Source organism: Heptranchias perlo, unplaced genomic scaffold (genome assembly GCF_035084215.1).
Source record: "Heptranchias perlo isolate sHepPer1 unplaced genomic scaffold, sHepPer1.hap1 HAP1_SCAFFOLD_521, whole genome shotgun sequence".
In the NCBI taxonomy this organism is placed as follows: Eukaryota; Metazoa; Chordata; class Chondrichthyes; order Hexanchiformes; family Hexanchidae; genus Heptranchias; species Heptranchias perlo.
Window position 1 is genome coordinate 1 of NW_027139539.1, and position 27,500 is coordinate 27,500.

General features: G+C 57.2%; 1 protein-coding gene across 1 annotated transcript in view; it reads right to left on the reverse strand.

The window, feature by feature from the left end:
• Positions 1 to 1,494: 1,494 nt before the first annotated feature.
• The window catches only part of LOC137314899 (plectin-like), a gene marked incomplete at both ends in the record, with an annotated part of 82,528 nt that continues 56,522 nt past the window's right edge, over positions 1,495 to 27,500 (reverse strand). The window contains 8 exon segments of the mRNA XM_067979920.1: positions 1,495 to 1,590; positions 10,531 to 10,635; positions 10,892 to 11,053; positions 20,442 to 20,519; positions 21,889 to 21,968; positions 21,971 to 22,200; positions 23,573 to 23,727; positions 25,625 to 25,718. Coding sequence (XP_067836021.1) covers positions 1,495 to 1,590; positions 10,531 to 10,635; positions 10,892 to 11,053; positions 20,442 to 20,519; positions 21,889 to 21,968; positions 21,971 to 22,200; positions 23,573 to 23,727; positions 25,625 to 25,718 — 1,000 coding nt within the window.

Consider the following 27,500-nt stretch of genomic DNA (forward strand, 5'->3'; position numbering starts at 1 on the left):
TTCTAAGGCCTTCACATCCTTCCTAAAGGCAAATCGTGTTCAAAAGGGAACTGGATAAGTACTTGAAAGGAAAAAATTTGCAGGGCTACGGGGATAGGGCGGGGAGTGGGACTAGCTGGATTGCTCTTACAGAGAGCCGGCACGGACTCGATGGGCAGAATGGCCTCCTTCCATGCTGCAACCTTTCCATGATTCTATGAAAAACTCTATCAGGTTAGTTAAACACGATTTGCCTTTAACAAATCCGTGCTGACTTTCCCTAATCAATCCACACTTGTCCAAGTGATTGTTAATTCTGTCCCGGATTATCGTTTCTAAAAGTTTCCCCACCACTGAGGTTAAACTGACTGGCCTGTAGTTGCTGGGTTTATCCTTACACCCTTTTTTGAACAAGGGTGTAACATTTGCAATTCTCCAGTCCTCTGGCACCATCCCTGTATCTAAGGATGTTTGGAAGATTATGGCCAGTACCTCCGCAATTTCCACCCTTACTTCCCTCAGCAACCTAGGATGCATCCCATCCGGACCGGGTGACTTATCTATTTTAAGTACAGCCGGCCTTTCTAGTACCTCCTCTTTATCAATTTTTAGCCCATCCAGTATCTCAACTATATCTTCCTTTACTGAGACTCTGGCAGCATCTTCTTCCTTGGTAAAGACAGATGTAAAGTCCTCATTTAGTACCTTGGCCTCACCCTCTGCCTCCATGAGTAGATCTCCCATTCTACAGATCTCCTTTCTTACCCCGACCCCTCACCCTGACCTCTCACCCTGACCCCCACCCCATCCTGACCTCTCACCCTGACCCCCACCCCATCCCCGACACCTCACCCCATCCCCGACCCCTCACCCCATCCCCGACCCCTCACCCCGACCCCTCACCCCATCCCCGACCCCTCACCCCATCCCCGACCCCTCACCCCGACCCCCACCCCATCCCCGACCCCTCACCCTGACCCCTCACCCCATCCCCGACCCCTCACCCCATCCCCGACCCGTCACCCCATCCCCGACCCCTCACCCCATCCCCGACCCCTCACCCCATCCCCGACCCCTCACCCTGACCCCTCACCCCATCCCCGACCCCTCACCCCGACCCCCACCCCATCCCCGACCCCTCACCCTGACCCCTCACCCCATCCCCGACCCCTCACCCCATCCCCGACCCCTCACCCCATCCCCGACCCCTCACCCCGACCCCCACCCCATCTCTGACCCCTCACCCTATCCCCGACCCCCACCCCATCCCTGACCCCTCACCCTGACCCCCATCCCTAACCCCTCGCCCCATCCCTGACCCCTTAACCCGACCCCTCACCCCATCCCTGACCCCTCACCCTGACCCCCATCCCTAACCCCTCAGCCCATCCCTGACCCTTCACCCGACCCCTCACCCCATCCCCTGACCCCTCTCAGGGAGCTCCAGTATCTGACCTCGCTCTCTCCCACATGTTGTACTCCACACTGGGAGTTTGCTGAGGCCTCTCTCTGTACCTGGAAGTACGCAGTGTTCTCCTTCAGATGAGCCTCAATGCAGCAGCACAGCTGCAGGATCCAACTCCACTGGGTCTGGAGGGCGGCCATGAATGCCTGTGAAACACGAGAGGGCGATAGTGTGAAACACGAGAGGGCGATAGTGTGAAACACGAGAGGGCGATAGTGTGAAACACGAGAGGGCGATAGTGTGAAACACGAGAGGGCGATAGTGTGAAACACGAAAGGGTGACAGAACGAAACACGAGAGGGTGACAGAGTGAAACACATCAGTGACACAGCGAAACACGAGAAGGCGACAGAGCGAAACACGAGAAAGTGACAGAGCGAAACACGAGAGGGCGACAGTGTGAAACACGAGAGGGCGACAGTGTGAAACACGAGAGTGACAGAGTGAAACACATCAGTGACACAGCGAAACACGAGAGGGCGACAGAGCGAAACACGAGAGGGCGACAGTGTGAAACACGAGAGTGACAGAGTGAAACACGAGAGGGCGACAGAGCGAAACACGAGAGGGCGACAGAGCGAAACACGAGAGGGCGACAGTGTGAAACACGAGAGTGACAGAGTGAAACACGAGAGGGCGACAGAGCGAAACACGAGAGGGCGACAGTGTGAAACACGAGAGTGACAGTGTGAAACACGAGAGTGACAGAGTGAAACACGAGAGGGCGACAGAGCGAAACACGAGAGTGACAGTGTGAAACACGAGAGGGCAACAGTGCGAAACAAGAGAGGGCGACAGTGTGAAACACGAGAGTGACAGTGTGAAACACGAGAGGGCGACAGTGCGAAACACGAGAGGGCGACAGAGCGAAACACGAGAGGGCGACAGTGTGAAACACGAGAGTGACAGAGTGAAACACGAGAGGGCGACAGAGCGAAACACGAGAGTGACAGTGTGAAACACGAGAGGGCAACAGTGCGAAACAAGAGAGGGCGACAGTGTGAAACACGAGAGTGACAGTGTGAAACACGAGAGGGCAACAGTGTGAAACACGAGAGGGCAACAGTGCGAAACACGAGAGGGCAACAGTGCGAAACACGAGAGGGCGACAGTGTGAAACACGAGAGTGACAGCGCGAAACACGAGAGGGCAACAGTGCGAAACACGAGAGTGACAGTGTGAAACACGAGAGGGCAACAGAGCGAAACACAAGAGTGACAGTGTGAAACACGAGAGGGCAACAGTGCGAAACACGAGAGTGACAGTGTGAAACACGAGAGGGCAACAGTGCGAAACACGAGAGTGACAGTGTGAAACACGAGAGTGACAGAGCGAAACACGAGAGGGCGACAGAGCGAAACACGAGAGGGCGACAGAGCGAAACACAAGAGTGACAGTGTGAAACACGAGAGGGCGACAGTGCGAAACACGAGAGTGACAGTGTGAAACACGAGAGTGACAGAGCGAAACACGAGAGGGCGACAGAGCGAAACACGAGAGGGCGACAGAGCGAAACACAAGAGTGACAGTGCGAAACGCAAGAGGGCGACAGTGCGAAACACGAGAGTGACAGTGTGAAACACGAGAGGGCGACAGTGTGAAACACGAGAGGGCGACAGAGCGAAACACGAGAGGGCGACAGAGCGAAACACGAGAGGGCGACAGAGTGAAACACGAGAGGGCGACAGAGCGAAACACGAGAGGGCGACAGAGCGAAACACGAGAGGGCGACAGAGCGAAACACGAGAAAGTGACAGAGTGAAACACGAGAGGGCGACAGAGTGAAACACATCAGTGACACAGCGAAACACGAGAAGGCGACAGAGTGAAACACGAGAAAGTGACAGAGTGAAACACGAGAGGGTGACAGAGCGAAACACGAGAGGGTGACAGAGCGAAACACGAGAGGGCGACAGTGTGAAACACGAGAGTGACAGTGTGAAACACGAGAGGGCAACAGAGCGAAACACAAGAGTGACAGTGTGAAACACGAGAGTGACAGAGCGAAACGCAAGAGGGCGACAGAGCGAAACACGAGAGTGACAGAGCGAAACACGAGAGTGACAGAGCGAAGCACGAGAGTGACAGTGTGAAACACGAGAGGGTGACAGAGCGAAACACGAGAGTGACAGAGTGAAACACGAGAGGGTGACAGAGCGAAACACGAGAGTGACAGAGTGAAACACGAGAGGGCGACAGAGCGAAACACGAGAGTGACAGAGCAAAACACGAGAGTAACAGTGTGAAACACGAGAGGGTGACGGAGCGAAATACGAGAGTGACAGAGCGAAACACAAGAGTGACAGAGCGAAACACAAGAGTGACAGTGTGAAACACAAGAGTGACAGTGTGAAACACAAGAGTGACAGAGCGAAATACGAGAGGGCAACAGAGCGAAACACGAGAGTGACAGTGTGAAACACGAGAGTGACAGAGCGAAACGCAAGAGGGTGACAGAGCGAAACACGAGAGTGACAGAGCGAAACGCAAGAGGGCGACAGAGCGAAACACGAGAGTGACAGAGCGAAACACGAGAGAGCGACAGAGCGAAACGCAAGAGGGCGACAGTGTGAAACACGAGAGGGTGACAGAGCGAAACACGAGAGGGCGACAGAGCGAAACACGAGAGGGCGACAGAGCGAAACACGAGAAAGTGACAGAGTGAAACACGAGAGGGCGACAGAGTGAAACACGAGAAAGTGACAGAGTGAAACACGAGAGGGCGACAGAGTGAAACACGAGAGTGACAGAGTGAAACACATCAGTGACACAGCGAAACACGAGAAGGCGACAGAGTGAAACACGAGAAAGTGACAGAGTGAAACACGAGAGGGTGACAGAGCGAAAACACGAGAGGGTGACAGAGCGAAACACGAGAGGGCGACAGAGAGAAACACGAGAGGGCAACAGTGTGAAACACGAGAGTGACAGTGTGAAACACGAGAGGGCGACAGAGAGAAACACGAGAGGGCAACAGTTGTGAAACACGAGAGTGACAGTGTGAAACACGAGAGGGCAACAGAGCGAAACACAAGAGTGACAGTGTGAAACACGAGAGTGACAGAGCGAAACGCAAGAGGGCGACAGAGCGAAACACGAGAGTGACAGAGCGAAACACGAGAGTGACAGAGCGAAGCACGAGAGGGTGACAGAGCGAAACACGAGAGGGCGACAGTGTGAAACACGAGAGTGACAGTGTGAAACACGAGAGGGCAACAGAGCGAAACACAAGAGTGACAGTGTGAAACACGAGAGTGACAGAGCGAAACGCAAGAGGGCGACAGAGCGAAACACGAGAGTGACAGAGCGAAACACGAGAGTGACAGAGCGAAGCACGAGAGTGACAGTGTGAAACACGAGAGTGACAGAGCGAAACGCAAGAGGGCGACAGAGCGAAACACGAGAGTGACAGAGCGAAACACGAGAGTGACAGAGCGAAACACGAGAGTGACAGTGTGAAACACGAGAGTGACAGAGCGAAACACGAGAGTGACAGTGTGAAACACGAGAGTGACAGAGCGAAACGCAAGAGGGCGACAGAGCGAAACACGAGAGTGACAGAGCGAAACACGAGAGTGACAGAGCGAAACACAAGAGTGACAGTGTGAAACACGAGAGTGACAGAGCGAAACGCAAGGGGGCGACAGAGCGAAACACGAGAGTGACAGAGCGAAACACGAGAGTGACAGAGCGAAGCACGAGAGTGACAGTGTGAAACACGAGAGGGTGACAGAGCAAAACACGAGAGTGACAGAGTGAAACACGAGAGGGCGACAGAGCGAAACACGAGAGTGACAGAGTGAAACACGAGAGGGCGACAGAGCGAAACACGAGAGTGACAGAGCAAAACACGAGAGTAACAGTGTGAAACACGAGAGGGTGACGGAGCGAAATACGAGAGTGACAGAGCGAAACACAAGAGTGACAGTGTGAAACACAAGAGTGACAGTGTGAAACACAAGAGTGACAGAGCGAAATACGAGAGGGCAACAGAGCGAAACACAAGAGTGACAGTGTGAAACACGAGAGTGACAGAGCGAAACGCAAGAGGGCGACAGAGCGAAACACGAGAGTGACAGTGTGAAACACGAGAGGGCAACAGAGCGAAACACGAGAGTGACAGAGCGAAACACGAGAGGGCGACAGTGCGAAACACGAGAGTGACAGTGTGAAACACGAGAGGGCGACAGAGCGAAACACGAGAGGGCGACAGTGTGAAACACGAGAGTGACAGTGTGAAACACGAGAGGGCGACAGAGCGAAACACGAGAGTGACAGAGTGAAACACGAGAGGGCGACAGAGTGAAACACGAGAGTGACAGAGTGAAACACATCAGTGACACAGCGAAACACGAGAAGGCGACAGAGTGAAACACGAGAAAGTGACAGAGTGAAACACGAGAGGGTGACAGAGCGAAACACGAGAGGGCAACAGAGAGAAACACGAGAGTGACAGAGTGAAACACGAGAGGGCGACAGAGAGAAACACGAGAGGGCAACAGTGTGAAACACGAGAGTGACAGTGTGAAACACGAGAGGGCGACAGAGAGAAACACGAGAGGGCAACAGTGTGAAACACGAGAGTGACAGTGTGAAACACGAGAGGGCAACAGAGCGAAACACAAGAGTGACAGTGTGAAACACGAGAGTGACAGAGCGAAACGCAAGAGGGCGACAGAGCGAAACACGAGAGTGACAGAGCGAAACACGAGAGTGACAGAGCGAAGCACGAGAGGGTGACAGAGCGAAACACGAGAGGGCGACAGTGTGAAACACGAGAGTGACAGTGTGAAACACGAGAGGGCAACAGAGCGAAACACAAGAGTGACAGTGTGAAACACGAGAGTGACAGAGCGAAACGCAAGAGGGCGACAGAGCGAAACACGAGAGTGACAGAGCGAAACACGAGAGTGACAGAGCGAAGCACGAGAGTGACAGTGTGAAACACGAGAGTGACAGAGTGAAACGCAAGAGGGCGACAGAGCGAAACACGAGAGTGACAGAGCGAAACACGAGAGTGACAGAGCGAAACACGAGAGTGACAGTGTGAAACACGAGAGTGACAGAGCGAAACACGAGAGTGACAGTGTGAAACACGAGAGTGACAGAGCGAAACGCAAGAGGGCGACAGAGCGAAACACGAGAGTGACAGAGCGAAACACGAGAGTGACAGAGCGAAACACAAGAGTGACAGTGTGAAACACGAGAGTGACAGAGCGAAACGCAAGAGGGCGACAGAGCGAAACACGAGAGTGACAGAGCGAAACACGAGAGTGACAGAGCGAAGCACGAGAGTGACAGTGTGAAACACGAGAGGGTGACAGAGCAAAACACGAGAGTGACAGAGTGAAACACGAGAGGGCGACAGAGCGAAACACGAGAGTGACAGAGTGAAACACGAGAGGGCGACAGAGCGAAACACGAGAGTGACAGAGCAAAACACGAGAGTAACAGTGTGAAACACGAGAGGGTGACGGAGCGAAATACGAGAGTGACAAAGCGAAACACAAGAGTGACAGTGTGAAACACAAGAGTGACAGTGTGAAACACAAGAGTGACAGTGTGAAACACAAGAGTGACAGAGCGAAATACGAGAGGGCAACAGAGCGAAACACGAGAGTGACAGTGTGAAACACGAGAGTGACAGAGCGAAACGCAAGAGGGCGACAGAGCGAAACACGAGAGTGACAGTGTGAAACACGAGAGGGCAACAGAGCGAAACACGAGAGTGACAGAGCGAAACACGAGAGGGCGACAGTGCGAAACACGAGAGTGACAGTGTGAAACACGAGAGGGCGACAGAGCGAAACACGAGAGGGCGACAGTGTGAAACACGAGAGTGACAGTGTGAAACACGAGAGGGCGACAGAGCGAAACACGAGAGTGACAGAGTGAAACACGAGAGGGCGACAGAGTGAAACACGAGAGTGACAGAGTGAAACACATCAGTGACACAGCGAAACACGAGAAGGCGACAGAGTGAAACACGAGAAGGCGACAGAGCGAAACACGAGAAGGCGACAGAGCGAAACACGAGAGGGCGACAGTGCGAAACACGAGAGGGCGACAGAGCGAAACACGAGAGTGACAGTGTGAAACACGAGAGTGACAGAGTGAAACACGAGAGGGCGACAGTGTGAAACACGAAAGTGACAGTGTGAAACACGAGAGGGCGACAGAGAGAAACACGAGAGGGCAACAGTGTGAAACACGAGAGTGACAGTGTGAAACACGAGAGGGCGACAGTGCGAAACACGAGAGGGCGACAGAGCGAAACACGAGAGGGCGACAGTGTGAAACACGAGAGTGACAGAGTGAAACACGAGAGTGACAGTGTGAAACACGAGAGGGCAACAGAGCGAAACACGAGAGGGCAACAGTGTGAAACACGAGAGTGACAGAGTGAAACACGAGAGTGACAGTGTGAAACACGAGAGGGCGACAGAGAGAAACACGAGAGGGCGACAGTGTGAAACACGAGAGTGACAGAGTGAAACACGAGAGTGACAGTGTGAAACACGAGAGGGCAACAAAGCAAAACACGAGAGTGACAGTGTGAAACACAAGAGGGCGACAGAGCGAAACACGAGAGTGACAGAGCGAAACACGAGAGTGACAGAGCGAAGCACGAGAGGGCGACAGAGCAAAACACGAGAGTGACAGTGTGAAACACAAGAGGGCGACAGAGCGAAACACGAGAGTGACAGAGCGAAACACGAGAGTGACAGAGTGAAACACGAGAGGGCGACAGAGCGAAACACGAGAGTGACAGTGTGAAACACGAGAGGGCAACAAAGCAAAACACGAGAGTGACAGTGTGAAACACAAGAGGGCGACAGAGCGAAACACGAGAGTGACAGAGCGAAACACGAGAGTGACAGAGCGAAGCACGAGAGGGCGACAGAGCGAAACACGAGAGTGACAGAGTGAAACACGAGAGTGACAGAGTGAAACACGAGAGTGACAGAGTGAAACACGAGAGGGTGACAGAGCAAAACACGAGAGTGACAGTGTGAAACACAAGAGGGCGACAGAGCGAAACACGAGAGTGACAGAGTGAAACACGAGAGGGTGACAGAGTGAAACACGAGAGTGACAGAGTGAAACACGAGAGTGACAGAGTGAAACACGAGAGTGACAGAGCAAAACACGAGAGTAACAGTGTGAAACACGAGAGTGACAGTGTGAAACACAAGAGTGACAGAGCGAAATACGAGAGGGCAACAGAGCGAAACACGAGAGTGACAGTGTGAAACACAAGAGTGACAGTGTGAAACACGAAAGTGACAGAGCGAAACGCAAGAGGGCGACAGAGCGAAACACGAGAGTGACAGTGTGAAACACAAGAGTGACAGAGCGAAATACGAGAGTGACAGTGTGAAACACGAGAGGGCAACAGAGCAAAACACGAGGGTGACAGAGCAAAACACAAGAGTGACAGTGTGAAACACGAGAGGGCAACAGAGCAAAACACGAGAGTGACAGTGTGAAACACGAGAGGGTGACAGAGCGAAATATGAGAGTGACAGAGCGAAACACAAGAGTGACAGAGCGAAACACAAGAGTGACAGAGCGAAACACGAGAGTGACAGAGCGAAACACAAGAGTGACAGAGCGAAACACGAGAGTGACAGAGCGAAACACAAGAGTGACAGTGTGAAACACGAGAGGGTGACAGAGCAAAACACGAGAGTGACAGTGTGAAACACGAGAGGGCAACAGAGCAAAACACGAGAGTAACAGTGTGAAACACGAGAGGGTGACAGAGCGAAATATGAGAGTGACAGAGCGAAACACAAGAGTGACAGAGCGAAACACAAGAGTGACAGAGCGAAACACGAGAGTGACAGAGCGAAACACAAGAGTGACAGAGCGAAACACAAGAGTGACAGAGCGAAACACGAGAGTGACAGAGCGAAACACGAGAGGGCGACAGAGCAAAACACGAGAGTGACAGAGCGAAACACGAGAGTGACAGAGCGAAACCCAAGAGTGACAGTGTGAAACATGAGAGGGCGACAGAGCAAAACACGAGAGTGACAGAGCAAAACACGAGAGTGACAGAGTGAAACACGAGCGTGACAGAGTGAAACACGAGAGTGACAGAGTGAAACATGAGAGGGCGACAGAGCAAAACACGAGAGTGACAGAGTGAAACACGAGAGTGACAGTGTGAAACACGAGAGGGCGACAGAGCGAAACACGAGAGGGCAACAGAGCGAAACACGAGAGTGACAGAGTGAATATTGGAACTTTGTCATGAGAGCAGAGAACGTGAACTGAATCAACTACAGGGTTTCAGCATTGTTCGAGCTTTGGAGGGTAAACAGTGAAAGGTTGTTCATTGGCTGAAGAGAAGATTATTAGAACATGCAGTGCTTTAACCAGACATGGTTATTGGCTCGGACACGGGGAGTCAGATAACTAATAGAACAGGAGGAATACTTGGGGATACGGGGAGAGAGCTGGGGGGTGGGGTTAGAGAGGAGAATGCTCCAGGGTCTGGGGGGTGGGGTTACAGTGGAGAATGCTCCAGGGGTCTGGGGGGTGGGGTTACAGTGGAGAATGCTCCAGGGGTCTGGGGGGTGGGGTTACAGTGGAGAATGCTCCAGGGGTCTGGGGGGTGGGGTTACAGTGGAGAATGCTCCAGGGTCTGGGGGGTGGGGTTACAGTGGAGAATGCTCCAGGGTCTGGGGGGTGGGGTTACAGTGGAGAATGCTCCAGGGTCTGGGGGGTGGGGTTACAGTGGAGAATGCTCCAGGGGTCTGGGGGGTGGGGTTACAGTGGAGAATGCTCCAGGGTCTGGGGGGTGGGGTTACAGTGGAGAATGCTCCAGGGGTCTGGGGGGTGGGGTTACAGTGGAGAATGCTCCAGGGTCTGGGGGGTGGGGTTACAGTGGAGAATGCTCCAGGGTCTGGGGGGTGGGGTTACAGTGGAGAATGCTCCAGGGGTCTGGGGGGTGGGGTTACAGTGGAGAATGCTCCAGGGGTCTGGGGGGTGGGGTTACAGTGGAGAATGCTCCAGGGGTCTGGGGGGTGGGGTTACAGTGGAGAATGCTCCAGGGGTCCAGGGCCGAGGTTTCTTACCTCAATCGTTTGCTTGGCAGGGTGACCATCGTGGAGCAGCTTCTCGCCCTTGTTCTGAATACTGTTCACCTTTCCCTCCTTCAACTCCAGCTCCTTCATCAGTCCCTGTTAACACACAGAGATTAAATACACTCACCGAGAACTCACACTCACTGAGAACTCACACTCACTGAGAACTCACACTCACCGAGACCTCACTCACTCACCGAGAACTCACACAATTACCTAGGCCTCACACTCACCGAGACCTCACACTCACTGAGACCTCACACTCACTGAGACCTCACACTCACTGTTACCCATTCACCTCAATCCGTGCCGTGTCAATATCACGGTGAGTTCCTGAATATTTTGCTCGTACCGAATAATTATCCTTCTTGGCCGCCATGTTGGTGTTACGTTCACTCCAATCATAATTCACCTCCTCTTCTTCCTTGTCATTCAGCCACATTAACTCCTTTGTCGCCATGGAAACAAACGTGTTCAGGCTCTCGAGATTACGTAGACGGGACTTGGAGGAATTCTAGATCAATAAAACTTTAGAGTCAGTGCATAATTGGGGAAAGACCAGTGTGACAGTGTGACAGGGCGACAGTGTGACAGGGCAACAGGGCAGGCAGTGTGACAGGGCGACAGTGTGACAGTGTGACAGGGCGACAGTGTGACAGTGTGACAGGGCGACAGTGTGACAGTGTGACAGGGCAACAGGGCAGGCAGCGTGACAGTGTGACAGGGCGACAGTGTGACAGTGTGACAGGGCGACAGTGTGACAGTGTGACAGTGTGACAGTGTGACAGGGCGACAGTGTGACAGTGTGACAGGGCAACAGGGCAGGCAGTGTGACAGTGTGACAGTGTGACAGGGCGACAGTGTGACAGGGCAACAGGGCAGGCAGTGTGACAGGGCGACAGTGTGACAGGGCGACAGTGTGACAGTGTGACAGGGCGGCAGTGTGACAGGGCGGCAGTGTGACAGTGTGACAGGGCGACAGGGCAGGCAGTGTGACAGTGTGACAGGACAGGCAGTGTGACAGGGCTGCAGTGTGACAGTGTGACAGGGCGGCAGTGTGACAGGGCGACAGTGTGACAGGGCGGCAGTGTGACAGGGCGGCAGTGTGACAGTGTGACAGGGCGGGCAGTGTGACAGTGTGACAGGGCTGCAGTGTGACAGGACTGCAGTGCGACAGTGTGACAGTGTGACAGGGCGGGCAGTGTGACAGTGTGACAGGGCTGCAGTGCGACAGTGTGACAGTGTGACAGGGCGGGCAGTGTGACAGTACGACAGTGTGACAGGACTGCAGTGCGACAGTGTGACAGGGCGGGCAGTGTGACAGTACGACAGTGTGACAGGACTGCAGTGCGACAGTGTGACAGTGTGACAGGGCGGGCAGTGTGACAGTGTGACAGTGTGACAGGGCGGGCAGTGTGACAGTACGACAGTGTGACAGGACTGCAGTGCGACAGTGTGACAGTGTGACAGGGCGGGCAGTGTGACAGTACGACAGTGTGACAGGGCTGCAGTGCGACAGTGTGACAGTGTGACAGGGCGGGCAGTGTGACAGTACGACAGTGTGACAGGGCTGCAGTGCGACAGGGCGGCAGTGTGCCAAGGCGACAGGGCGGCAGTGTGACAGTGTGACAGGGTGACAGTGAGACAGGGCGGCAGTGTGCCAAGGCGACAGGGCGGCAGTGTGACAGTGTGACAGTGTGGCAGTGTGACAGGGTGGCAGTGTGACAGGACGGCAGTGTGACAGTGTGACAGGGTGACAGTGTGACAGGGCTGCAGTGTGACAGTGTGACAGGGCGGCAGTGTGACAGTGTGACAGGGTGGCAGTGTGACAGGACGGCAGTGTGACAGTGTGACAGGGTGACAGTGTGACAGGGCTGCAGTGTGACAGTGTGACAGGGCGGCAGTGTGACAGTGTGACAGGGTGGCAGTGTGACAGGACGGCAGTGTGACAGTGTGACAGGGTGACAGTGTGACAGGGCGGCAGTGTGACAGTGTGACAGGGTGGCAGTGTGACAGGACGGCAGTGTGACAGTGTGACAGGGTGACAGTGTGACAGGGCTGCAGTGTGACAGGGCTGCAGTGTGACAGGGCTGCAGTGTGACAGTGTGGCAGTGTGACAGGGTGGCAGTGTGACAGGGCTGCAGTGTGACAGGGTGACAGTGTGACAGGGCTGCAGTGTGACAGTGCGACAGGGCTGCAGTATGACAGGGTGACAGTGTGACAGGGTGACAGTGTGACAGGGTGGCAGTGTGACAGGACGGCAGTGTGACAGTGTGACAGGGTGACAGTGTGACAGGGCTGCAGTGTGACAGTGTGACAGGGCGGCAGTGTGACAGTGTGACAGGGTGGCAGTGTGACAGGACGGCAGTGTGACAGTGTGACAGGGTGACAGTGTGACAGGGCTGCAGTGTGACAGGGCTGCAGTGTGACAGTGTGACAGTGTGACAGTGCGACAGGGCTGCAGTATGACAGGGCGGCAGTGTGACAGGGTGACAGTGTGACAGGGCTGCAGTGTGACAGGGTGACAGTGTGACAGGGCTGCAGTGTGACAGTGCGACAGGGCTGCAGTATGACAGGGTGACAGTGTGACAGGGCTGCAGTGTGACAGGACGGCAGTGTGACAGGGCGGCAGTGTTACAGTGTGGCAGTGTGACTATGCGACAGGGCGGCAGTGTGACAGGGCGACAGGGTGACAGTGTGACAGTGTGACAGGGCTGCAGTGTGACAGGGCGACAGTGTGACAGTGCGACAGGGCGGCAGTGTGACAGGGCGACAGGGTGACAGTGTGACAGGGCTGCAGTGTGACAGTGTGGCAGTGTGACAGTGTGACAGGGCGGCAGTGGGACAGTGTGACAGTGTGACAGGGTGGCAGTGTGACAGTGTGACAGGGCGGCAGTGTGACAGTGTGACAGTGTGACAGGGCTGCAGTGTGACAGTGTGGCAGTGTGACAGTGTGACAGGGCGGCAGTGTGACAGTGTGACAGTGTGACAGGGCGGCAGTGTGACAGGGCGGCAGTGTGGCAGTGTGACAGGGCGGCAGTGTGACAGTGTGACAGTGTGACAGTGCGGCAGTGTGACAGTGTGACAGGGCGGCAGTGTGACAGTGTGACAGGGCGGCAGTGTGACAGTGTGACAGTGTGGCAGTGTGGCAGTGTGACAGTGCGACAGGGCGGCAGTGTGACAGTGTGGCAGTGTGACAGTGTGACAGTGCGACAGGGCGGCAGTGTGACAGTGCGACAGGGCGGCAGTGTGACAGTGTGACAGTGCGACAGGGCGGCAGTGTGACAGTGTGGCAGTGTGACAGGGCGGCAGTGTGACAGTGTGACAGTGTGACAGGGCGGCAGTGTGACAGTGTGACAGTGTGACAGGGCGGCAGTGTGACAGGGCGGCAGTGTGGCAGTGTGACAGGGCGGCAGTGTGACAGTGTGACAGTGTGACAGGGCGGCAGTGTGACAGTGTGACAGTGCGGCAGGGCGGCAGTGTGACAGTGTGGCAGTGTGACAGGGCGGCAGTGTGACAGTGTGACAGGGCGGCAGTGTGACAGTGTGACAGTGCGACAGGGCGGCAGTGTGACAGTGTGGCAGTGTGACAGGGTGGCAGTGTGACAGTGTGACAGTGCGACAGGGCGGCAGTGTGACAGTGTGGCAGTGTGACAGGGCGGCAGTGTGACAGTGTGACAGGGTGGCAGTGTGACAGTGTGACAGTGCGACAGGGCGGCAGTGTGACAGTGTGGCAGTGTGACAGGGCGGCAGTGTGACAGTGTGACAGTGTGACAGGGCGGCAGTGTGGACAGTGCGACAGGGCGGCAGTGTGACAGTGTGACAGGGTGGCAGTGTGACAGTGTGACAGGGCGGCAGTGTGACAGTGTGACAGGGCGGCAGTGTGACAGTGCGACAGTGTGACAGGGTGGCAGTGTGACAGTGTGACAGTGCGACAGTGTGACAGTGTGACAGGGCGGCAGTGTGACAGTGTGACAGTGTGACAGGGTGGCAGTGTGACAGTGTGGCACTGTGACAGGGCGGCAGTGTGACAGTGTGACAGTGTGACAGGGCGGCAGTGTGACAGTGTGACAGGGTGGCAGTGTGACAGTGTGACAGTGTGACAGGGCGGCAGTGTGACAGTGTGACAGGGCGGCAGTGTGACAGTGCGACAGGGCGGCAATGTGACAGTGTGACAGTGCGACAGGGCGGCAGTGTGACAGTGCGACAGGGCGGCAGTGTGACAGTGTGACAGGGTGGCAGTGTGACAGTGTGACAGGGCGGCAGTGTGACAGTGTGACAGGGCGGCAGTGTGACAGTGCGACAGTGTGACAGGGTGGCAGTGTGACAGTGCGACAGGGCGGCAGTGTGACAGTGCGACAGTGTGACAGGGCGGCAGTGTGACAGTGTGACAGTGTGACAGTGTGATAGGGTGGCAGTGTGACAGGGCGGCAGTGTGGACAGTGTGACAGGGCGGCAGTGTGACAGTGCGACAGTGTGACAGGGCGGCAGTGTGACAGTGTGACAGGGCGGCAGTGTGACAGTGTGACAGGGCGGCAGTGTGACAGTGCGACAGTGTGACAGGGTGGCAGTGTGACAGTGTGACAGTGCGACAGGGCGGCAGTGTGACAGTGTGACAGTGTGACAGGGCGGCAGTGTGACAGTGTGACAGTGTGACAGGGCGGCAGTGTGACAGTGTGACAGTGTGACAGGGCGGCAGTGTGACAGTGTGACAGTGTGACAGGGCGGCAGTGTGACAGTGCGACAGGGCGGCAGTGTGACAGTGTGACAGGGTGGCAGTGTGACAGTGTGACAGTGTGACAGGTCGGCAGTGTGACAGTGTGACAGGGCGGCAGTGTGACAGTGCGACAGGGCGGCAATGTGACAGTGTGACAGTGCGACAGGGCGGCAGTGTGACAGTGTGACAGTGCGACAGGGCGGCAGTGTGACAGTGTGACAGGGTGGCAGTGTGACAGTGTGACAGGGCGGCAGTGTGACAGTGTGACAGGGCGGCAGTGTGACAGTGCGACAGTGTGACAGGGCGGCAGTGTGGACAGTGTGACAGTGTGATAGGGTGGCAGTGTGACAGGGCGGCAGTGTGGACAGTGTGACAGGGCGGCAGTGTGACAGTGTGACAGGGCGGCAGTGTGACAGTGTGACAGGGCGGCAGTGTGACAGTGCGACAGTGTGACAGGGCGGCAGTGTGACAGTGTGACAGGGCGGCAGTGTGACAGTGTGACAGGGCGGCAGTGTGACAGTGCGACAGTGTGACAGGGTGGCAGTGTGACAGTGCGACAGGGCGGCAGTGTGACAGTGTGACAGTGTGACAGGGCGGCAGTGTGACAGTGTGACAGTGTGACAGGGCGGCAGTGTGACAGTGTGACAGTGTGACAGGGCGGCAGTGTGACAGTGTGACAGGGCGGCAGTGTGACAGTGTGACAGTGTGACAGGGCGGCAGTGTGACAGTGCGACAGGGCGGCAGTGTGACAGTGTGACAGTGTGACAGGGCGGCAGTGTGACAGTGTGACAGTGTGACAGGGCGGCAGTGTGACAGTGTGACAGGGCGGCAGTGTGACAGTGTGACAGGGCGGCAGTGTGACAGTGTGACAGTGCGACAGGGCGGCAGTGTGTCAGTGTGACAGGGCGGCAGTGTGACAGTGTGACAGTGTGACAGGGCGGCAGTGTGACAGTGTGACAGTGTGACAGGGCGGCAGTGTGACAGTACGACAGTGTGACAGGGCAGCAGTGGGACAGTGTGACAGTGTGACAGGGTGGCAGTGTGACAGTGTGACAGTGTGACAGGGTGGCAGGGCGGCAGTGTGACAGTGTGACAGGGCGGCAGTGTGACAGTGTGACAGGGCGGCAGTGTGACAGTGTGACAGGGCGGCAGTGTGACAGTGTGACAGTGTGACAGGGCGGCAGTGTGACAGTGTGACAGTGTGACAGGGCGGCAGTGTGACAGTACGACAGTGTGACAGGGCGGCAGTGGGACAGTGTGACAGTGTGACAGGGTGGCAGTGTGACAGTGTGACAGTGTGACAGGGTGGCAGTGTGACAGTGCGACAGGGCGGCAGTGTGACAGTGTGACAGTGTGACAGGGCGGCAGTGTGACAGTGTGACAGGGCGGCAGTGTGACAGTGCGACAAGGCGGCAGTGTGACAGTGTGACAGGGCGGCAGTGTGACAGTGTGACAGGGCGGCAGTGTGACAGTGTGACAGTGCGACAGGGCGGCAGTGTGACAGTGTGACAGTGTGACAGGGCGGCAGTGTGACAGTGTGACAGGGCGGCAGTGTGACAGTGTGACAGTGTGACAGGGCGGCAGTGTGACAGTGTGACAGTGCAGACAGGGCGGCAGTGTGACAGTGTGACAGTGTGACAGGGCGGCAGTGTGACAGTGTGACAGTGTGACAGGGCGGCAGTGTGACAGTGTGACAGTGTGACAGGGCGGCAGTGTGACAGTGTGACAGGGCGACAGGGCGGCAGTGTGACAGTGTGACAGGGCGGCAGTGTGACAGTGTGACAGGGCGGCAGTGTGACAGTGTGACAGGGCGGCAGTGTGACAGTGTGACAGTGTGACAGGGCGGCAGTGTGACAGTGTGACAGGGCGGCAGTGTGACAGTGTGACAGGGCGGCAGTGTGACAGTGTGACAGTGTGACAGGGCGGCAGTGTGACAGTGCGACAGGGCGGCAGTGTGACAGTGTGACAGTGTGACAGTGTGACAGGGCGGCAGTGTGACAGTGCGACAGGGCGGCAGTGTGACAGTGTGACAGGGCGGCAGTGTGACAGTGTGACAGTGTGACAGGGCGGCAGTGTGACAGTGTGACAGTGTGACAGGGCGGCAGTGTGACAGTGTGACAGTGTGACAGGGCGGCAGTGTGACAGTGTGACAGTGCGACAGGGCGGCAGTGTGACAGTGTGACAGGGCGGCAGTGTGACAGTGTGACAGTGTGACAGTGTGACAGGGCGGCAGTGTGACAGTGTGACAGTGTGACAGGGCGGCAGTGTGACAGTGTGACAGTGCGACAGGGCGGCAGTGTGACAGTGTGACAGTGTGACAGGGCGGCAGTGTGACAGTGTGACAGTGCGACAGGGCGGCAGTGTGACAGTGCGACAGGGCGGCAGTGTGACAGTGTGACAGTGTGACAGGGCGGCAGTGTGACAGTGTGACAGTGTGACAGGGCGGCAGTGTGACAGTGTGACAGTGTGACAGGGCGGCAGTGTGACAGTGTGACAGTGTGACAGGGCGGCAGTGTGACAGTGTGACAGGGCGGCAGTGTGACAGTGTGACAGTGTGACAGGGCGGCAGTGTGACAGTGCGACAGGGCGGCAGTGTGACAGTGTGACAGTGTGACAGTGTGACAGGGCGGCAGTGTGACAGTGCGACAGGGCGGCAGTGTGACAGTGTGACAGGGCGGCAGTGTGACAGTGTGACAGTGTGACAGGGCGGCAGTGTGACAGTGTGACAGTGTGACAGGGCGGCAGTGTGACAGTGTGACAGTGTGACAGGGCGGCAGTGTGACAGTACGACAGTGTGACAGGGCAGCAGTGGGACAGTGTGACAGTGTGACAGGGTGGCAGTGTGACAGTGTGACAGTGTGACAGGGTGGCAGTGTGACAGTGTGACAGTGTGACAGGGCGGCAGTGTGACAGTGTGACAGGGCGGCAGTGTGACAGTGTGACAGGGCGGCAGTGTGACAGTGTGACAGTGTGACAGGGCGGCAGTGTGACAGTGTGACAGGGCGGCAGTGTGACAGTGTGACAGTGTGACAGGGCGGCAGTGTGACAGTGTGACAGTGTGACAGGGCGGCAGTGTGACAGTACGACAGTGTGACAGGGCGGCAGTGGGACAGTGTGACAGTGTGACAGGGTGGCAGTGTGACAGTGTGACAGTGTGACAGGGTGGCAGTGTGACAGTGCGACAGGGCGGCAGTGTGACAGTGTGACAGTGTGACAGGGCGGCAGTGTGACAGTGTGACAGGGCGGCAGTGTGACAGTGCGACAAGGCGGCAGTGTGACAGTGTGACAGGGCGGCAGTGTGACAGTGTGACAGGGCGGCAGTGTGACAGTGTGACAGTGCGACAGGGCGGCAGTGTGACAGTGTGACAGTGTGACAGGGCGGCAGTGTGACAGTGTGACAGGGCGGCAGTGTGACAGTGTGACAGTGTGACAGGGCGGCAGTGTGACAGTGTGACAGTGCAACAGGGCGGCAGTGTGACAGTGTGACAGTGTGACAGGGCGGCAGTGTGACAGTGTGACAGTGTGACAGGGCGGCAGTGTGACAGTGTGACAGTGTGACAGGGCGGCAGTGTGACAGTGTGACAGGGCGACAGGGCGGCAGTGTGACAGTGTGACAGGGCGGCAGTGTGACAGTGTGACAGGGCGGCAGTGTGACAGTGTGACAGGGCGGCAGTGTGACAGTGTGACAGTGTGACAGGGCGGCAGTGTGACAGTGTGACAGGGCGGCAGTGTGACAGTGTGACAGGGCGGCAGTGTGACAGTGTGACAGTGTGACAGGGCGGCAGTGTGACAGTGCGACAGGGCGGCAGTGTCGACAGTGTGACAGTGTGACAGTGTGACAGGGCGGCAGTGTGACAGTGCGACAGGGCGGCAGTGTGACAGTGTGACAGGGCGGCAGTGTGACAGTGTGACAGTGTGACAGGGCGGCAGTGTGACAGTGTGACAGTGTGACAGGGCGGCAGTGTGACAGTGTGACAGTGTGACAGGGCGGCAGTGTGACAGTGTGACAGTGCGACAGGGCGGCAGTGTGACAGTGTGACAGGCGGCAGTGTGACAGTGTGACAGTGTGACAGTGTGACAGGGCGGCAGTGTGACAGTGTGACAGTGTGACAGGGCGGCAGTGTGACAGTGTGACAGTGCGACAGGGCGGCAGTGTGACAGTGTGACAGTGTGACAGGGCGGCAGTGTGACAGTGTGACAGTGCGACAGGGCGGCAGTGTGACAGTGCGACAGGGCGGCAGTGTGACAGTGTGACAGTGTGACAGGGCGGCAGTGTGACAGTGTGACAGTGTGACAGGGCGGCAGTGTGACAGTGTGACAGTGTGACAGGGCGGCAGTGTGACAGTGTGACAGTGTGACAGGGCGGCAGTGTGACAGTGTGACAGGGCGGCAGTGTGACAGTGTGACAGTGTGACAGGGCGGCAGTGTGACAGTGCGACAGGGCGGCAGTGTGACAGTGTGACAGTGTGACAGTGTGACAGGGCGGCAGTGTGACAGTGCGACAGGGCGGCAGTGTGACAGTGTGACAGGGCGGCAGTGTGACAGTGTGACAGTGTGACAGGGCGGCAGTGTGACAGTGTGACAGTGTGACAGGGCGGCAGTGTGACAGTGTGACAGTGTGACAGGGCGGCAGTGTGACAGTGTGACAGTGCGACAGGGCGGCAGTGTGACAGTGTGACAGGGCGGCAGTGTGACAGTGTGACAGTGTGACAGTGTGACAGTGTGACAGGGCGGCAGTGTGACAGTGTGACAGTGTGACAGGGCGGCAGTGTGACAGTGTGACAGTGTGACAGGGCGGCAGTGTGACAGTGTGACAGTGTGACAGGGCGGCAGTGTGACAGTGTGACAGTGCGACAGGGCGGCAGTGTGACAGTGTGACAGGGCGGCAGTGTGACAGTGTGACAGTGTGACAGTGTGACAGTGTGACAGGGCGGCAGTGTGACAGGTGTGACAGTGTGACAGGGCGGCAGTGTGACAGTGTGACAGTGTGACAGGGCGGCAGTGTGACAGGGCGGCAGTGTGACAGTGTGACAGTGCGACAGTGTTTTGCCGAGGTTGCTGGTTGACTTCTTAAGTTTCTAATTGGTTTATTTGGAACAGTTTCTGACACAGTGCTCCAGTCTCCCCCAATCCCGATCTTCCCACACTGTGCTGTGATTGGATGGTGTTACTGAGCGGACACTTACCAGGAGTTTGGCATACTGCAGGTCCAACTTGCCCAGGTAATCACGGTACGCGTTCTGGTTACCGGGTGACAGCTGCAGCTGCAGGGATTAAACACAGATGTTAGCACCTAACTCAGGACAGGCGTCGGGGCCCGAGCCCGGGTGTATTAGTGTATCAGTGTGTATTAGTGTATCGGTGTGTGTGAGTGTATCGGTGTGTGTGAGTGTATCGGTGTGTGTGAGTGTATCGGTGTGTGTGAGAGTATTAGTGTATCGGTGTGTGTGTAAGTATATCAATGTGTGTGAGAGTATTTAGTGTATCATGTGTGTGTAAGTGTATCGGTGTGTAGTGAGTGTATTAGTGTATCATGTGTGTGTAAGTGTATCGGTGTGTGTGAGTGTATTAGTGTATCATGTGTGTGTAAGTGTATCGGTAGTGTGTGAGAGTATTAGTGTATCATGTGTGTGTAAGTGTATCGGTGTGTGTGAGTGTATTAGTGTATCATGTGTGTGTAAGTGTATCGGTGTGTGCGAGTGTATCGGTGAGTGTGTAAGTGTATCGGTGTGTGTGCGAGTGTATCAGTGAGTGTGTAAGTGTATCGGTGTGTGCGAGTGTATCGGTGAGTGTGTAAGTGTATAGGTGTGTGCGAGTGTATCGGTGAGTGTGTAAGTGTATCGGTGTGTGCGAGTGTATCGGTGAGTGTGTAAGTGTATCGGTGTGTGCGAGTGTATCGGTGAGTGTGTAAGTGTATCGGTGTGTGCGAGTGTATCAGTGAGTGTGTAAGTGTATCGGTGTGTGCGAGTGTATCGGTGAGTGTGTAAGTGTATAGGTGTGTGCGAGTGTATCGGTGAGTGTGTAAGTGTATCGGTGTGTGCGAGTGTATCGGTGAGTGTGTAAGTGTATCGGTGTGTGCGAGTGTATGGGTGAGTGTGTAAGTGTATCGGTGTGTGCGAGTGTATGGGGTGAGTGTGTAAGTGTATTGGTGTGTGCGAGTGTATCGGTGAGTGTGTAAGTGTATCGGTGTGTGCGAGTGTATCGGTGAGTGTGTAAGTGTATCGGTGTGTGTGAGTGTATCGGTGAGTGTGTAAGTGTATCGGTGTGTGCGAGTGTATGGGTGAGTGTGTAAGTGTATTGGTGTGTGCGAGTGTATCGGTGAGTGTGTAAGTGTATTGGTGTGTGTGAGTGTATCGGTGAGTGTGTAAGTGTATCGGTGTGTGCGAGTGTATCGGTGAGTGTGTAAGTGTATCGGTGTGTGCGAGTGTATCGGTGAGTGTGTAAGTGTATTGGTGTGTGCGAGTGTATCGGTGAGTGTGTAAGTGTATCGGTGTGTGCGAGTGTATCGGTGAGTGTGTAAGTGTATTGGTGTGTGCGAGTGTATCGGTGAGTGTGTAAGTGTATCGGTGTGTGCGAGTGTATCGGTGAGTGTGTAAGTGTATCGGGTGTGTGCGAGTGTGCCTGCACTCTCACCTCGTCGGCTCGTGCCCTCTCGATCTTGGCTCGGAAGTCCTCGATGGACTGGTGAAAACCGCGGTGACTCCCGAGCTGGACTCGACTGTCGGAAGGTCCACTCCCCACTCGGCCATGTCCAGTCGTTTCTGGTTCTCCTCGATCCACACCAGCAGGTCCTGGATGTATTTCAGTGTGGCACCGTCCAACACCGGGCTGGATTTCGACGTTGCCAACACGGTGACAGATTGGATGGCAGGCTGGGCTCCAGACTTAAACCGTAGAGTGTAATCGGTACGGATCGCAACCAGAAACTCATGGAGTCGGAACACCCTGCAATGGAGGAGGGGAGGTTATTCGCAGAATGTACCGGGCACACTCCTGAACCTGAAACACGGACTCCCGAGAGAAAGGGCCAGGCTGGCTCAGTTGTGCAACTTGTGTAGCTCATGTAACAACCGCTGATCTACTAGTAATGGTGAGAAGGTGGGTTGGTGGGAATTAGGGATAAGGGGGGGATTGGGGGAAATTGGGGCAATGGGGGACTCGGGTGATTGGAGGAATAGAGGGACGGGGAATAAGGCGATGGGGGAATAATGGGGGACTCGGGTGATTGGAGGAATAGAGGGACGGGGAATAAGGCGATGGGGAATTTTTAAAAATTCGTTCACGGGATGTGGGCATCGCTGGCGAGGCCGGCATTTATTGCCCATCCCTAATTGCCCTTGAGAAGGTGGTGGTGAGCCGCCTTCTTGAACCGCTGCAGTCCGTGTGGTGACGGTTCTCCCACAGTGCTGTAGGAAGGGAGTTCCAGGATTTTGACCCAGCAACGATGAAACAACGGTGATATATTTCCAAGTCGGGATGGTGTGTGACTTGGAGGGGAACGTGCAGGTGGTGTTGTTCCATGTGCCTGCTGCCCTTGTCCTTCTAGGTGGTAGAGGTCGCGGATTTGGGAGGTGCTGTCGAAGAAGCCTTGGCGAGTTGCTGCAGTGCATCCTGTGGATGGTACACACTGCAGCCACTGTGCGCCAGTGGTGAAGGGAGTGAATGTTTAGGGTGGTGGATGGGGTGCCAATCAAGCGGGCTGCTTTGTTCTGGATGGTGTCGAGCTTCTTGAGTGTTGTTGGAGCTGCACTCATCCAGGCAAGTGGAGAGTATTCCATCACACTCCTGACTTGTGCCTTGTAGATGGTGGAAAGGCTTTGGGGAGTCAGGAGGTGAGTCACTCGCCGCAGAATACCCAGCCTCTGACCTGCTCTTGTAGCCACAGTATTTATATGGCTGGTCCAGTTAAGTTTCTGGTCAATGTGACCCCAGGATGTTGAATGGTGAGGGATTCGGCGATGGTAATGCCGTTGAATGTCAAGGGGAGGTGGTTAGACTCTCTCTTGGAGATGGTCATTGCCTGGCACTTGTCTGGCGCGAATGTTACTTGCCACTTATCAGCCCAAGCCTGGATGTTGTCCAGGTCTTGCTGCATGCGGGCTCGGACTGCTTCATTATTTGAGGGGTTGCGAATGGAACTGAACACTGTGCAATCATCAGTGAACATCCCCATTTCTGACCTTATGATGGAGGGGGGAATTAGAGGGAACTGGTGCAATTTGGGGGGAATTGGGGAATTTGGGAGGGAAATTGGGGGGAATAGGGGGCCCCACCCCCACCGGTTGGCCCCGCCCCCACCCGCTGGCTCCACCCCTACCTGCGGTACATCTGCTCTGCCTGTAGATGCCGCCCATCCTTCAAGGCCTGAACGTCGTTGAAGAGGAGTCGGATCATACTGTCGGCCTTGTCCAGGTCGTGCTCCAACACCGCCGTGTTCTGGGCCGCCTTCCCCGAGTTCAGCACACGGATATCCTGCCGAGAGAAAGGAAGAGGGTCCGTCACTCAACGTTCACCCCAATCCCAGGGAGGGTCCGTCACTCAACGTTCACCCCAATCCCAGGGAGGGTCCGTCACTCCCAATCCCAGGGAGGGTCCGTCACTCAACGTTCACCCCAATCCCAGGGAGGGTCCGTCACTCAACGTTCACCCAATCCCAGGGAGGGTCCGTCACTCAACGTTCACCCAATCCCAGGGAGGGTCCGTCACTCCCAATCCCAGTGAGGGTCCGTCACTCAACGTTCACCCCCAATCCCAGGGAGGGTCCGTCACTCCCAATCCCAGTGAGGGTCCGTCACTCAACGTTCACCCCAATCCCAGGGAGGGTCCGTCACTCCAATCCCAGGGAGGGTCCGTCACTCAACGTTCACCCCAATCCCAGGGAGGGTCCGTCACTCCCAATCCCAGTGAGGGTCCGTCACTCAACGTTCACCCAATCCCAGGAGGTCCGTCACTCAACGTTCACCCCAATCCCAGGAGGGTCCGTCACTCCCAATCCCAGGGAGGGTCCGTCACTCAACGTTCACCCCAATCCCAGGGAGGGTCCGTCACTCCCAAACCCAGGGAGGGTCCGTCACTCCCAATCCCAGGGAGGGTCCGTCACTCCCAATCCAGGGAGGGTCCGTCACTCCCAATCCCAGGGAGGGTCCGTCACTCCAATCCCAGGAGGGTCCGTCACTCCCAAACCCAGGGAGGGTCCCGTCACTCCCAATCCCAGGGAGGGTCCGTCACTCCCAATCCCAGTGAGGGTCCGTCACTCAACGTTCACCCCAATCCCAGGGAGAGTTTGTGGGACCCTGTCTCCCAACGGGACAGAGGAGGGGCTGGGTCAGCAGCTGGTGATTGGACGGCCCAGGAGAGGTGACAGTGACGGGGAAGGTGGGTAGATATTTGAGGGAGTGGGTGATTGGGGGCCCTGACTGCAGGGCTCTGTTCTGGGGCAGTGTGGTCCTGTGTGAACTGTTACCATAAAATCACAGAAATCACAGCACAGGTGGATCCCATGTGGAGAGGCGAGATCAGAACATGGCTCACTGTGTACAGCTCAGACACTCCCTCCCTCCACGTACACACTCCCTCTCTCCCCCATGTACACACTCCCTCTCTCCCCCCCTCCATGTACACACTCCCCCTCTCCCCCCCCCATGTACACACTCCCTCTCTCCCCCCCCATGTACACACTCCCTCTCTCCCCCCTCCATGTACACACTCCCTCTCTCCCCCCTCCATGTACACACTCCCTCTCTCCCCCTCCATGTACACACTCCCTCTCTCCCCCCATGTACACACTCCCTCTCTCCCCCCCTCCATGTACACACTCCCTCTCTCCCTCCATGTACACACTCCCTCTCTCCCCCCCATGTACACACTCCCTCTCTCCCCCCATGTACACACTCCCTCCCTCCCCCCATGTACACCCCTCTCCCCTCCCATGTACACCCCTCTCCCCCCCATGTACACCCCTCTCCCCCCCATGTACACCCCTCTCCCCCCATGTACACCCTCTCCCCCCCATGTACACCCCTCTCCCCCCCCATGTACACCCCTCTCCCCCCATGTACACCCCTCTCCCCCCCATGTACACCCCCCTCTCCCCCCCATGTACACCCCTCTCCCCCCATGTACACCCCTCTCCCCCCATGTACACCCCCTCTCCCCCCCATGTACACCCCTCTCCCCCCCATGTACACCCCTCTCCCCCCATGTACACCCCTCTCCCCCCCATGTACACCCCTCTCCCCCCATGTACACCCCTCTCCCCCCCATGTACACCCCTCTCCCCCATGTACACCCCTCTCCCCCCCATGTACACCCCTCTCCCCCTATCCCCGTGTACCCCCCCACCGTGTACCGTCCCTCCTGGGTGACTCACTGATTTGAGGAGACTGTCTGCTTGTTTGAGTTGCTCCTCACACACACTCGACTCCTGCTGAATCTTCAAGATAATCCTTTGGAATCGCTCCAGTCTGTGACGGTCGAGGGAAGGAATCAGAACGAATGATCACAGGCAGTGAAAGGATAACAGCCCCCCCCCAATGGCCGTGCTCCCCCCCTGCCTGAGTGCTCCTGAGTCCCACAGGCCCTTGTTCTACCCCCAGCCAGTGGTGTTGGTGCTACGATCGGACCGGGGTCGGTGCTACGATCGGACCGGGGTCGGTGCTGAGATCGGACCAGGGTCGGTGCTGCGATCGGACCGGGGTCGGTGCTGAGATCGGACCGGGGTCGGTGCTGAGATCGGACCGGGGTCGGTGCTGAGATCGGACCGGGGTCGGTGCTGAGATCGGACCGGGGTCGGTGCTACGATCGGACCGGGGTCGGTGCTGCGATCGGACCGGGGTCGGTGCTGAGATCGGACCAGGGTCGGTGCTACGATCGGACCGGGGTCGGTGCTGAGATCGGACCGGGGTCGGTGCTACGATCGGACCGGGGTCGGTGCTACGATCGGACCGGGGTCGGAGCTGAGATCGGACCGGGGTCGGAGCTGAGATCGGACCGGGGTCGGTGCTGCGATCGGACCGGAGTCGGTGCTGCGATCGGACCGGGGTCGGTGCCACGATCGGACCGGGGTCGGTGCTGAGATCGGACCGGGGTCGGTGCTGAGATCGGACCGGGGTCGGTGCTGAGATCGGACCGGGGTCGGTGCTGAGATCGGACCGGGGTCGGTGCTACGATCGGACCGGGGTCGGTGCTGAGATCGGACCGGGGTCGGTGCTGAGATCGGACCGGGGTCGGTGCTGCGATCGGACCGGGGTCGGTGCTACGATCGGACCGGGGTCGGTGCTGCGATCGGACCGGGGTCGGTGCTGAGATCGGACCGGGGTCGGTGCTGAGATCGGACCGGGGTCGGTGCTACGATCGGACCGGGGTCGGTGCTGAGATCGGACCGGGGTCGGTGCTGAGATCGGACCGGGGTCGGCCCTACGATCGGACCGGGGTCGGCCCTACGATCGGACCGGAGTCGGCCCTACGATCGGTGCTACGATCGGACCGGGGTCGGTGCTGAGATCGGACCGGGGTCGGTGCTACGATCGGACCGGGGTCGGTGCTGAGATCGGACCGGGGTCGGTGCTGAGATCGGACCGGGGTCGGTGCTACGATCGGACCGGGGTCGGTGCTGAGATCGGACCGGGGTCGGCCCTACGATCGGACCGGGGTCGGCCCTACGATCGGACCGGAGTCGGCCCTACGATCGGTGCTACGATCGGACCGGGGTCGGTGCTGAGATCGGACCGGGGTCGGTGCTACGATCGGACCGGGGTCGGTGCTGAGATCGGACCGGGGTCGGCCCTACGATCGGACCGGGGTCGGCCCTACGATCGGACCGGGGTCGGCCCTACGATCGGACCGGGGTCGGTGCTGAGATCGGACCGGGGTCGGTGCTACGATCGGACCGGGGTCGGTGCTACGATCGGACCGGGGTCGGTGCTACGATCGGACCGGGGTCGGTGCTGAGATCGGACCGGGGTCGGTGCTGCGATCGGACCGGGGTCGGTGCTGCGATCGGACCGGGGTCGGTGCTGCGATCGGACCGGGGTCGGTGCTGCGATCGGACCGGGGTCGGTGCTGCGATCGGACCGGGGTCGGTGCTGCGATCGGACCGGGGTCGGTTCTACGATCGGACCGGGGTCGGTGCTGCGATCGGACCGGGGTCGGTGCTACGATCGGACCGGGGTCGGCCCTGAGATCGGACCGGGGTCGGTGCTGCGATCGGACCGGGGTCGGTGCTGAGATCGGACCAGGGTCGGTGC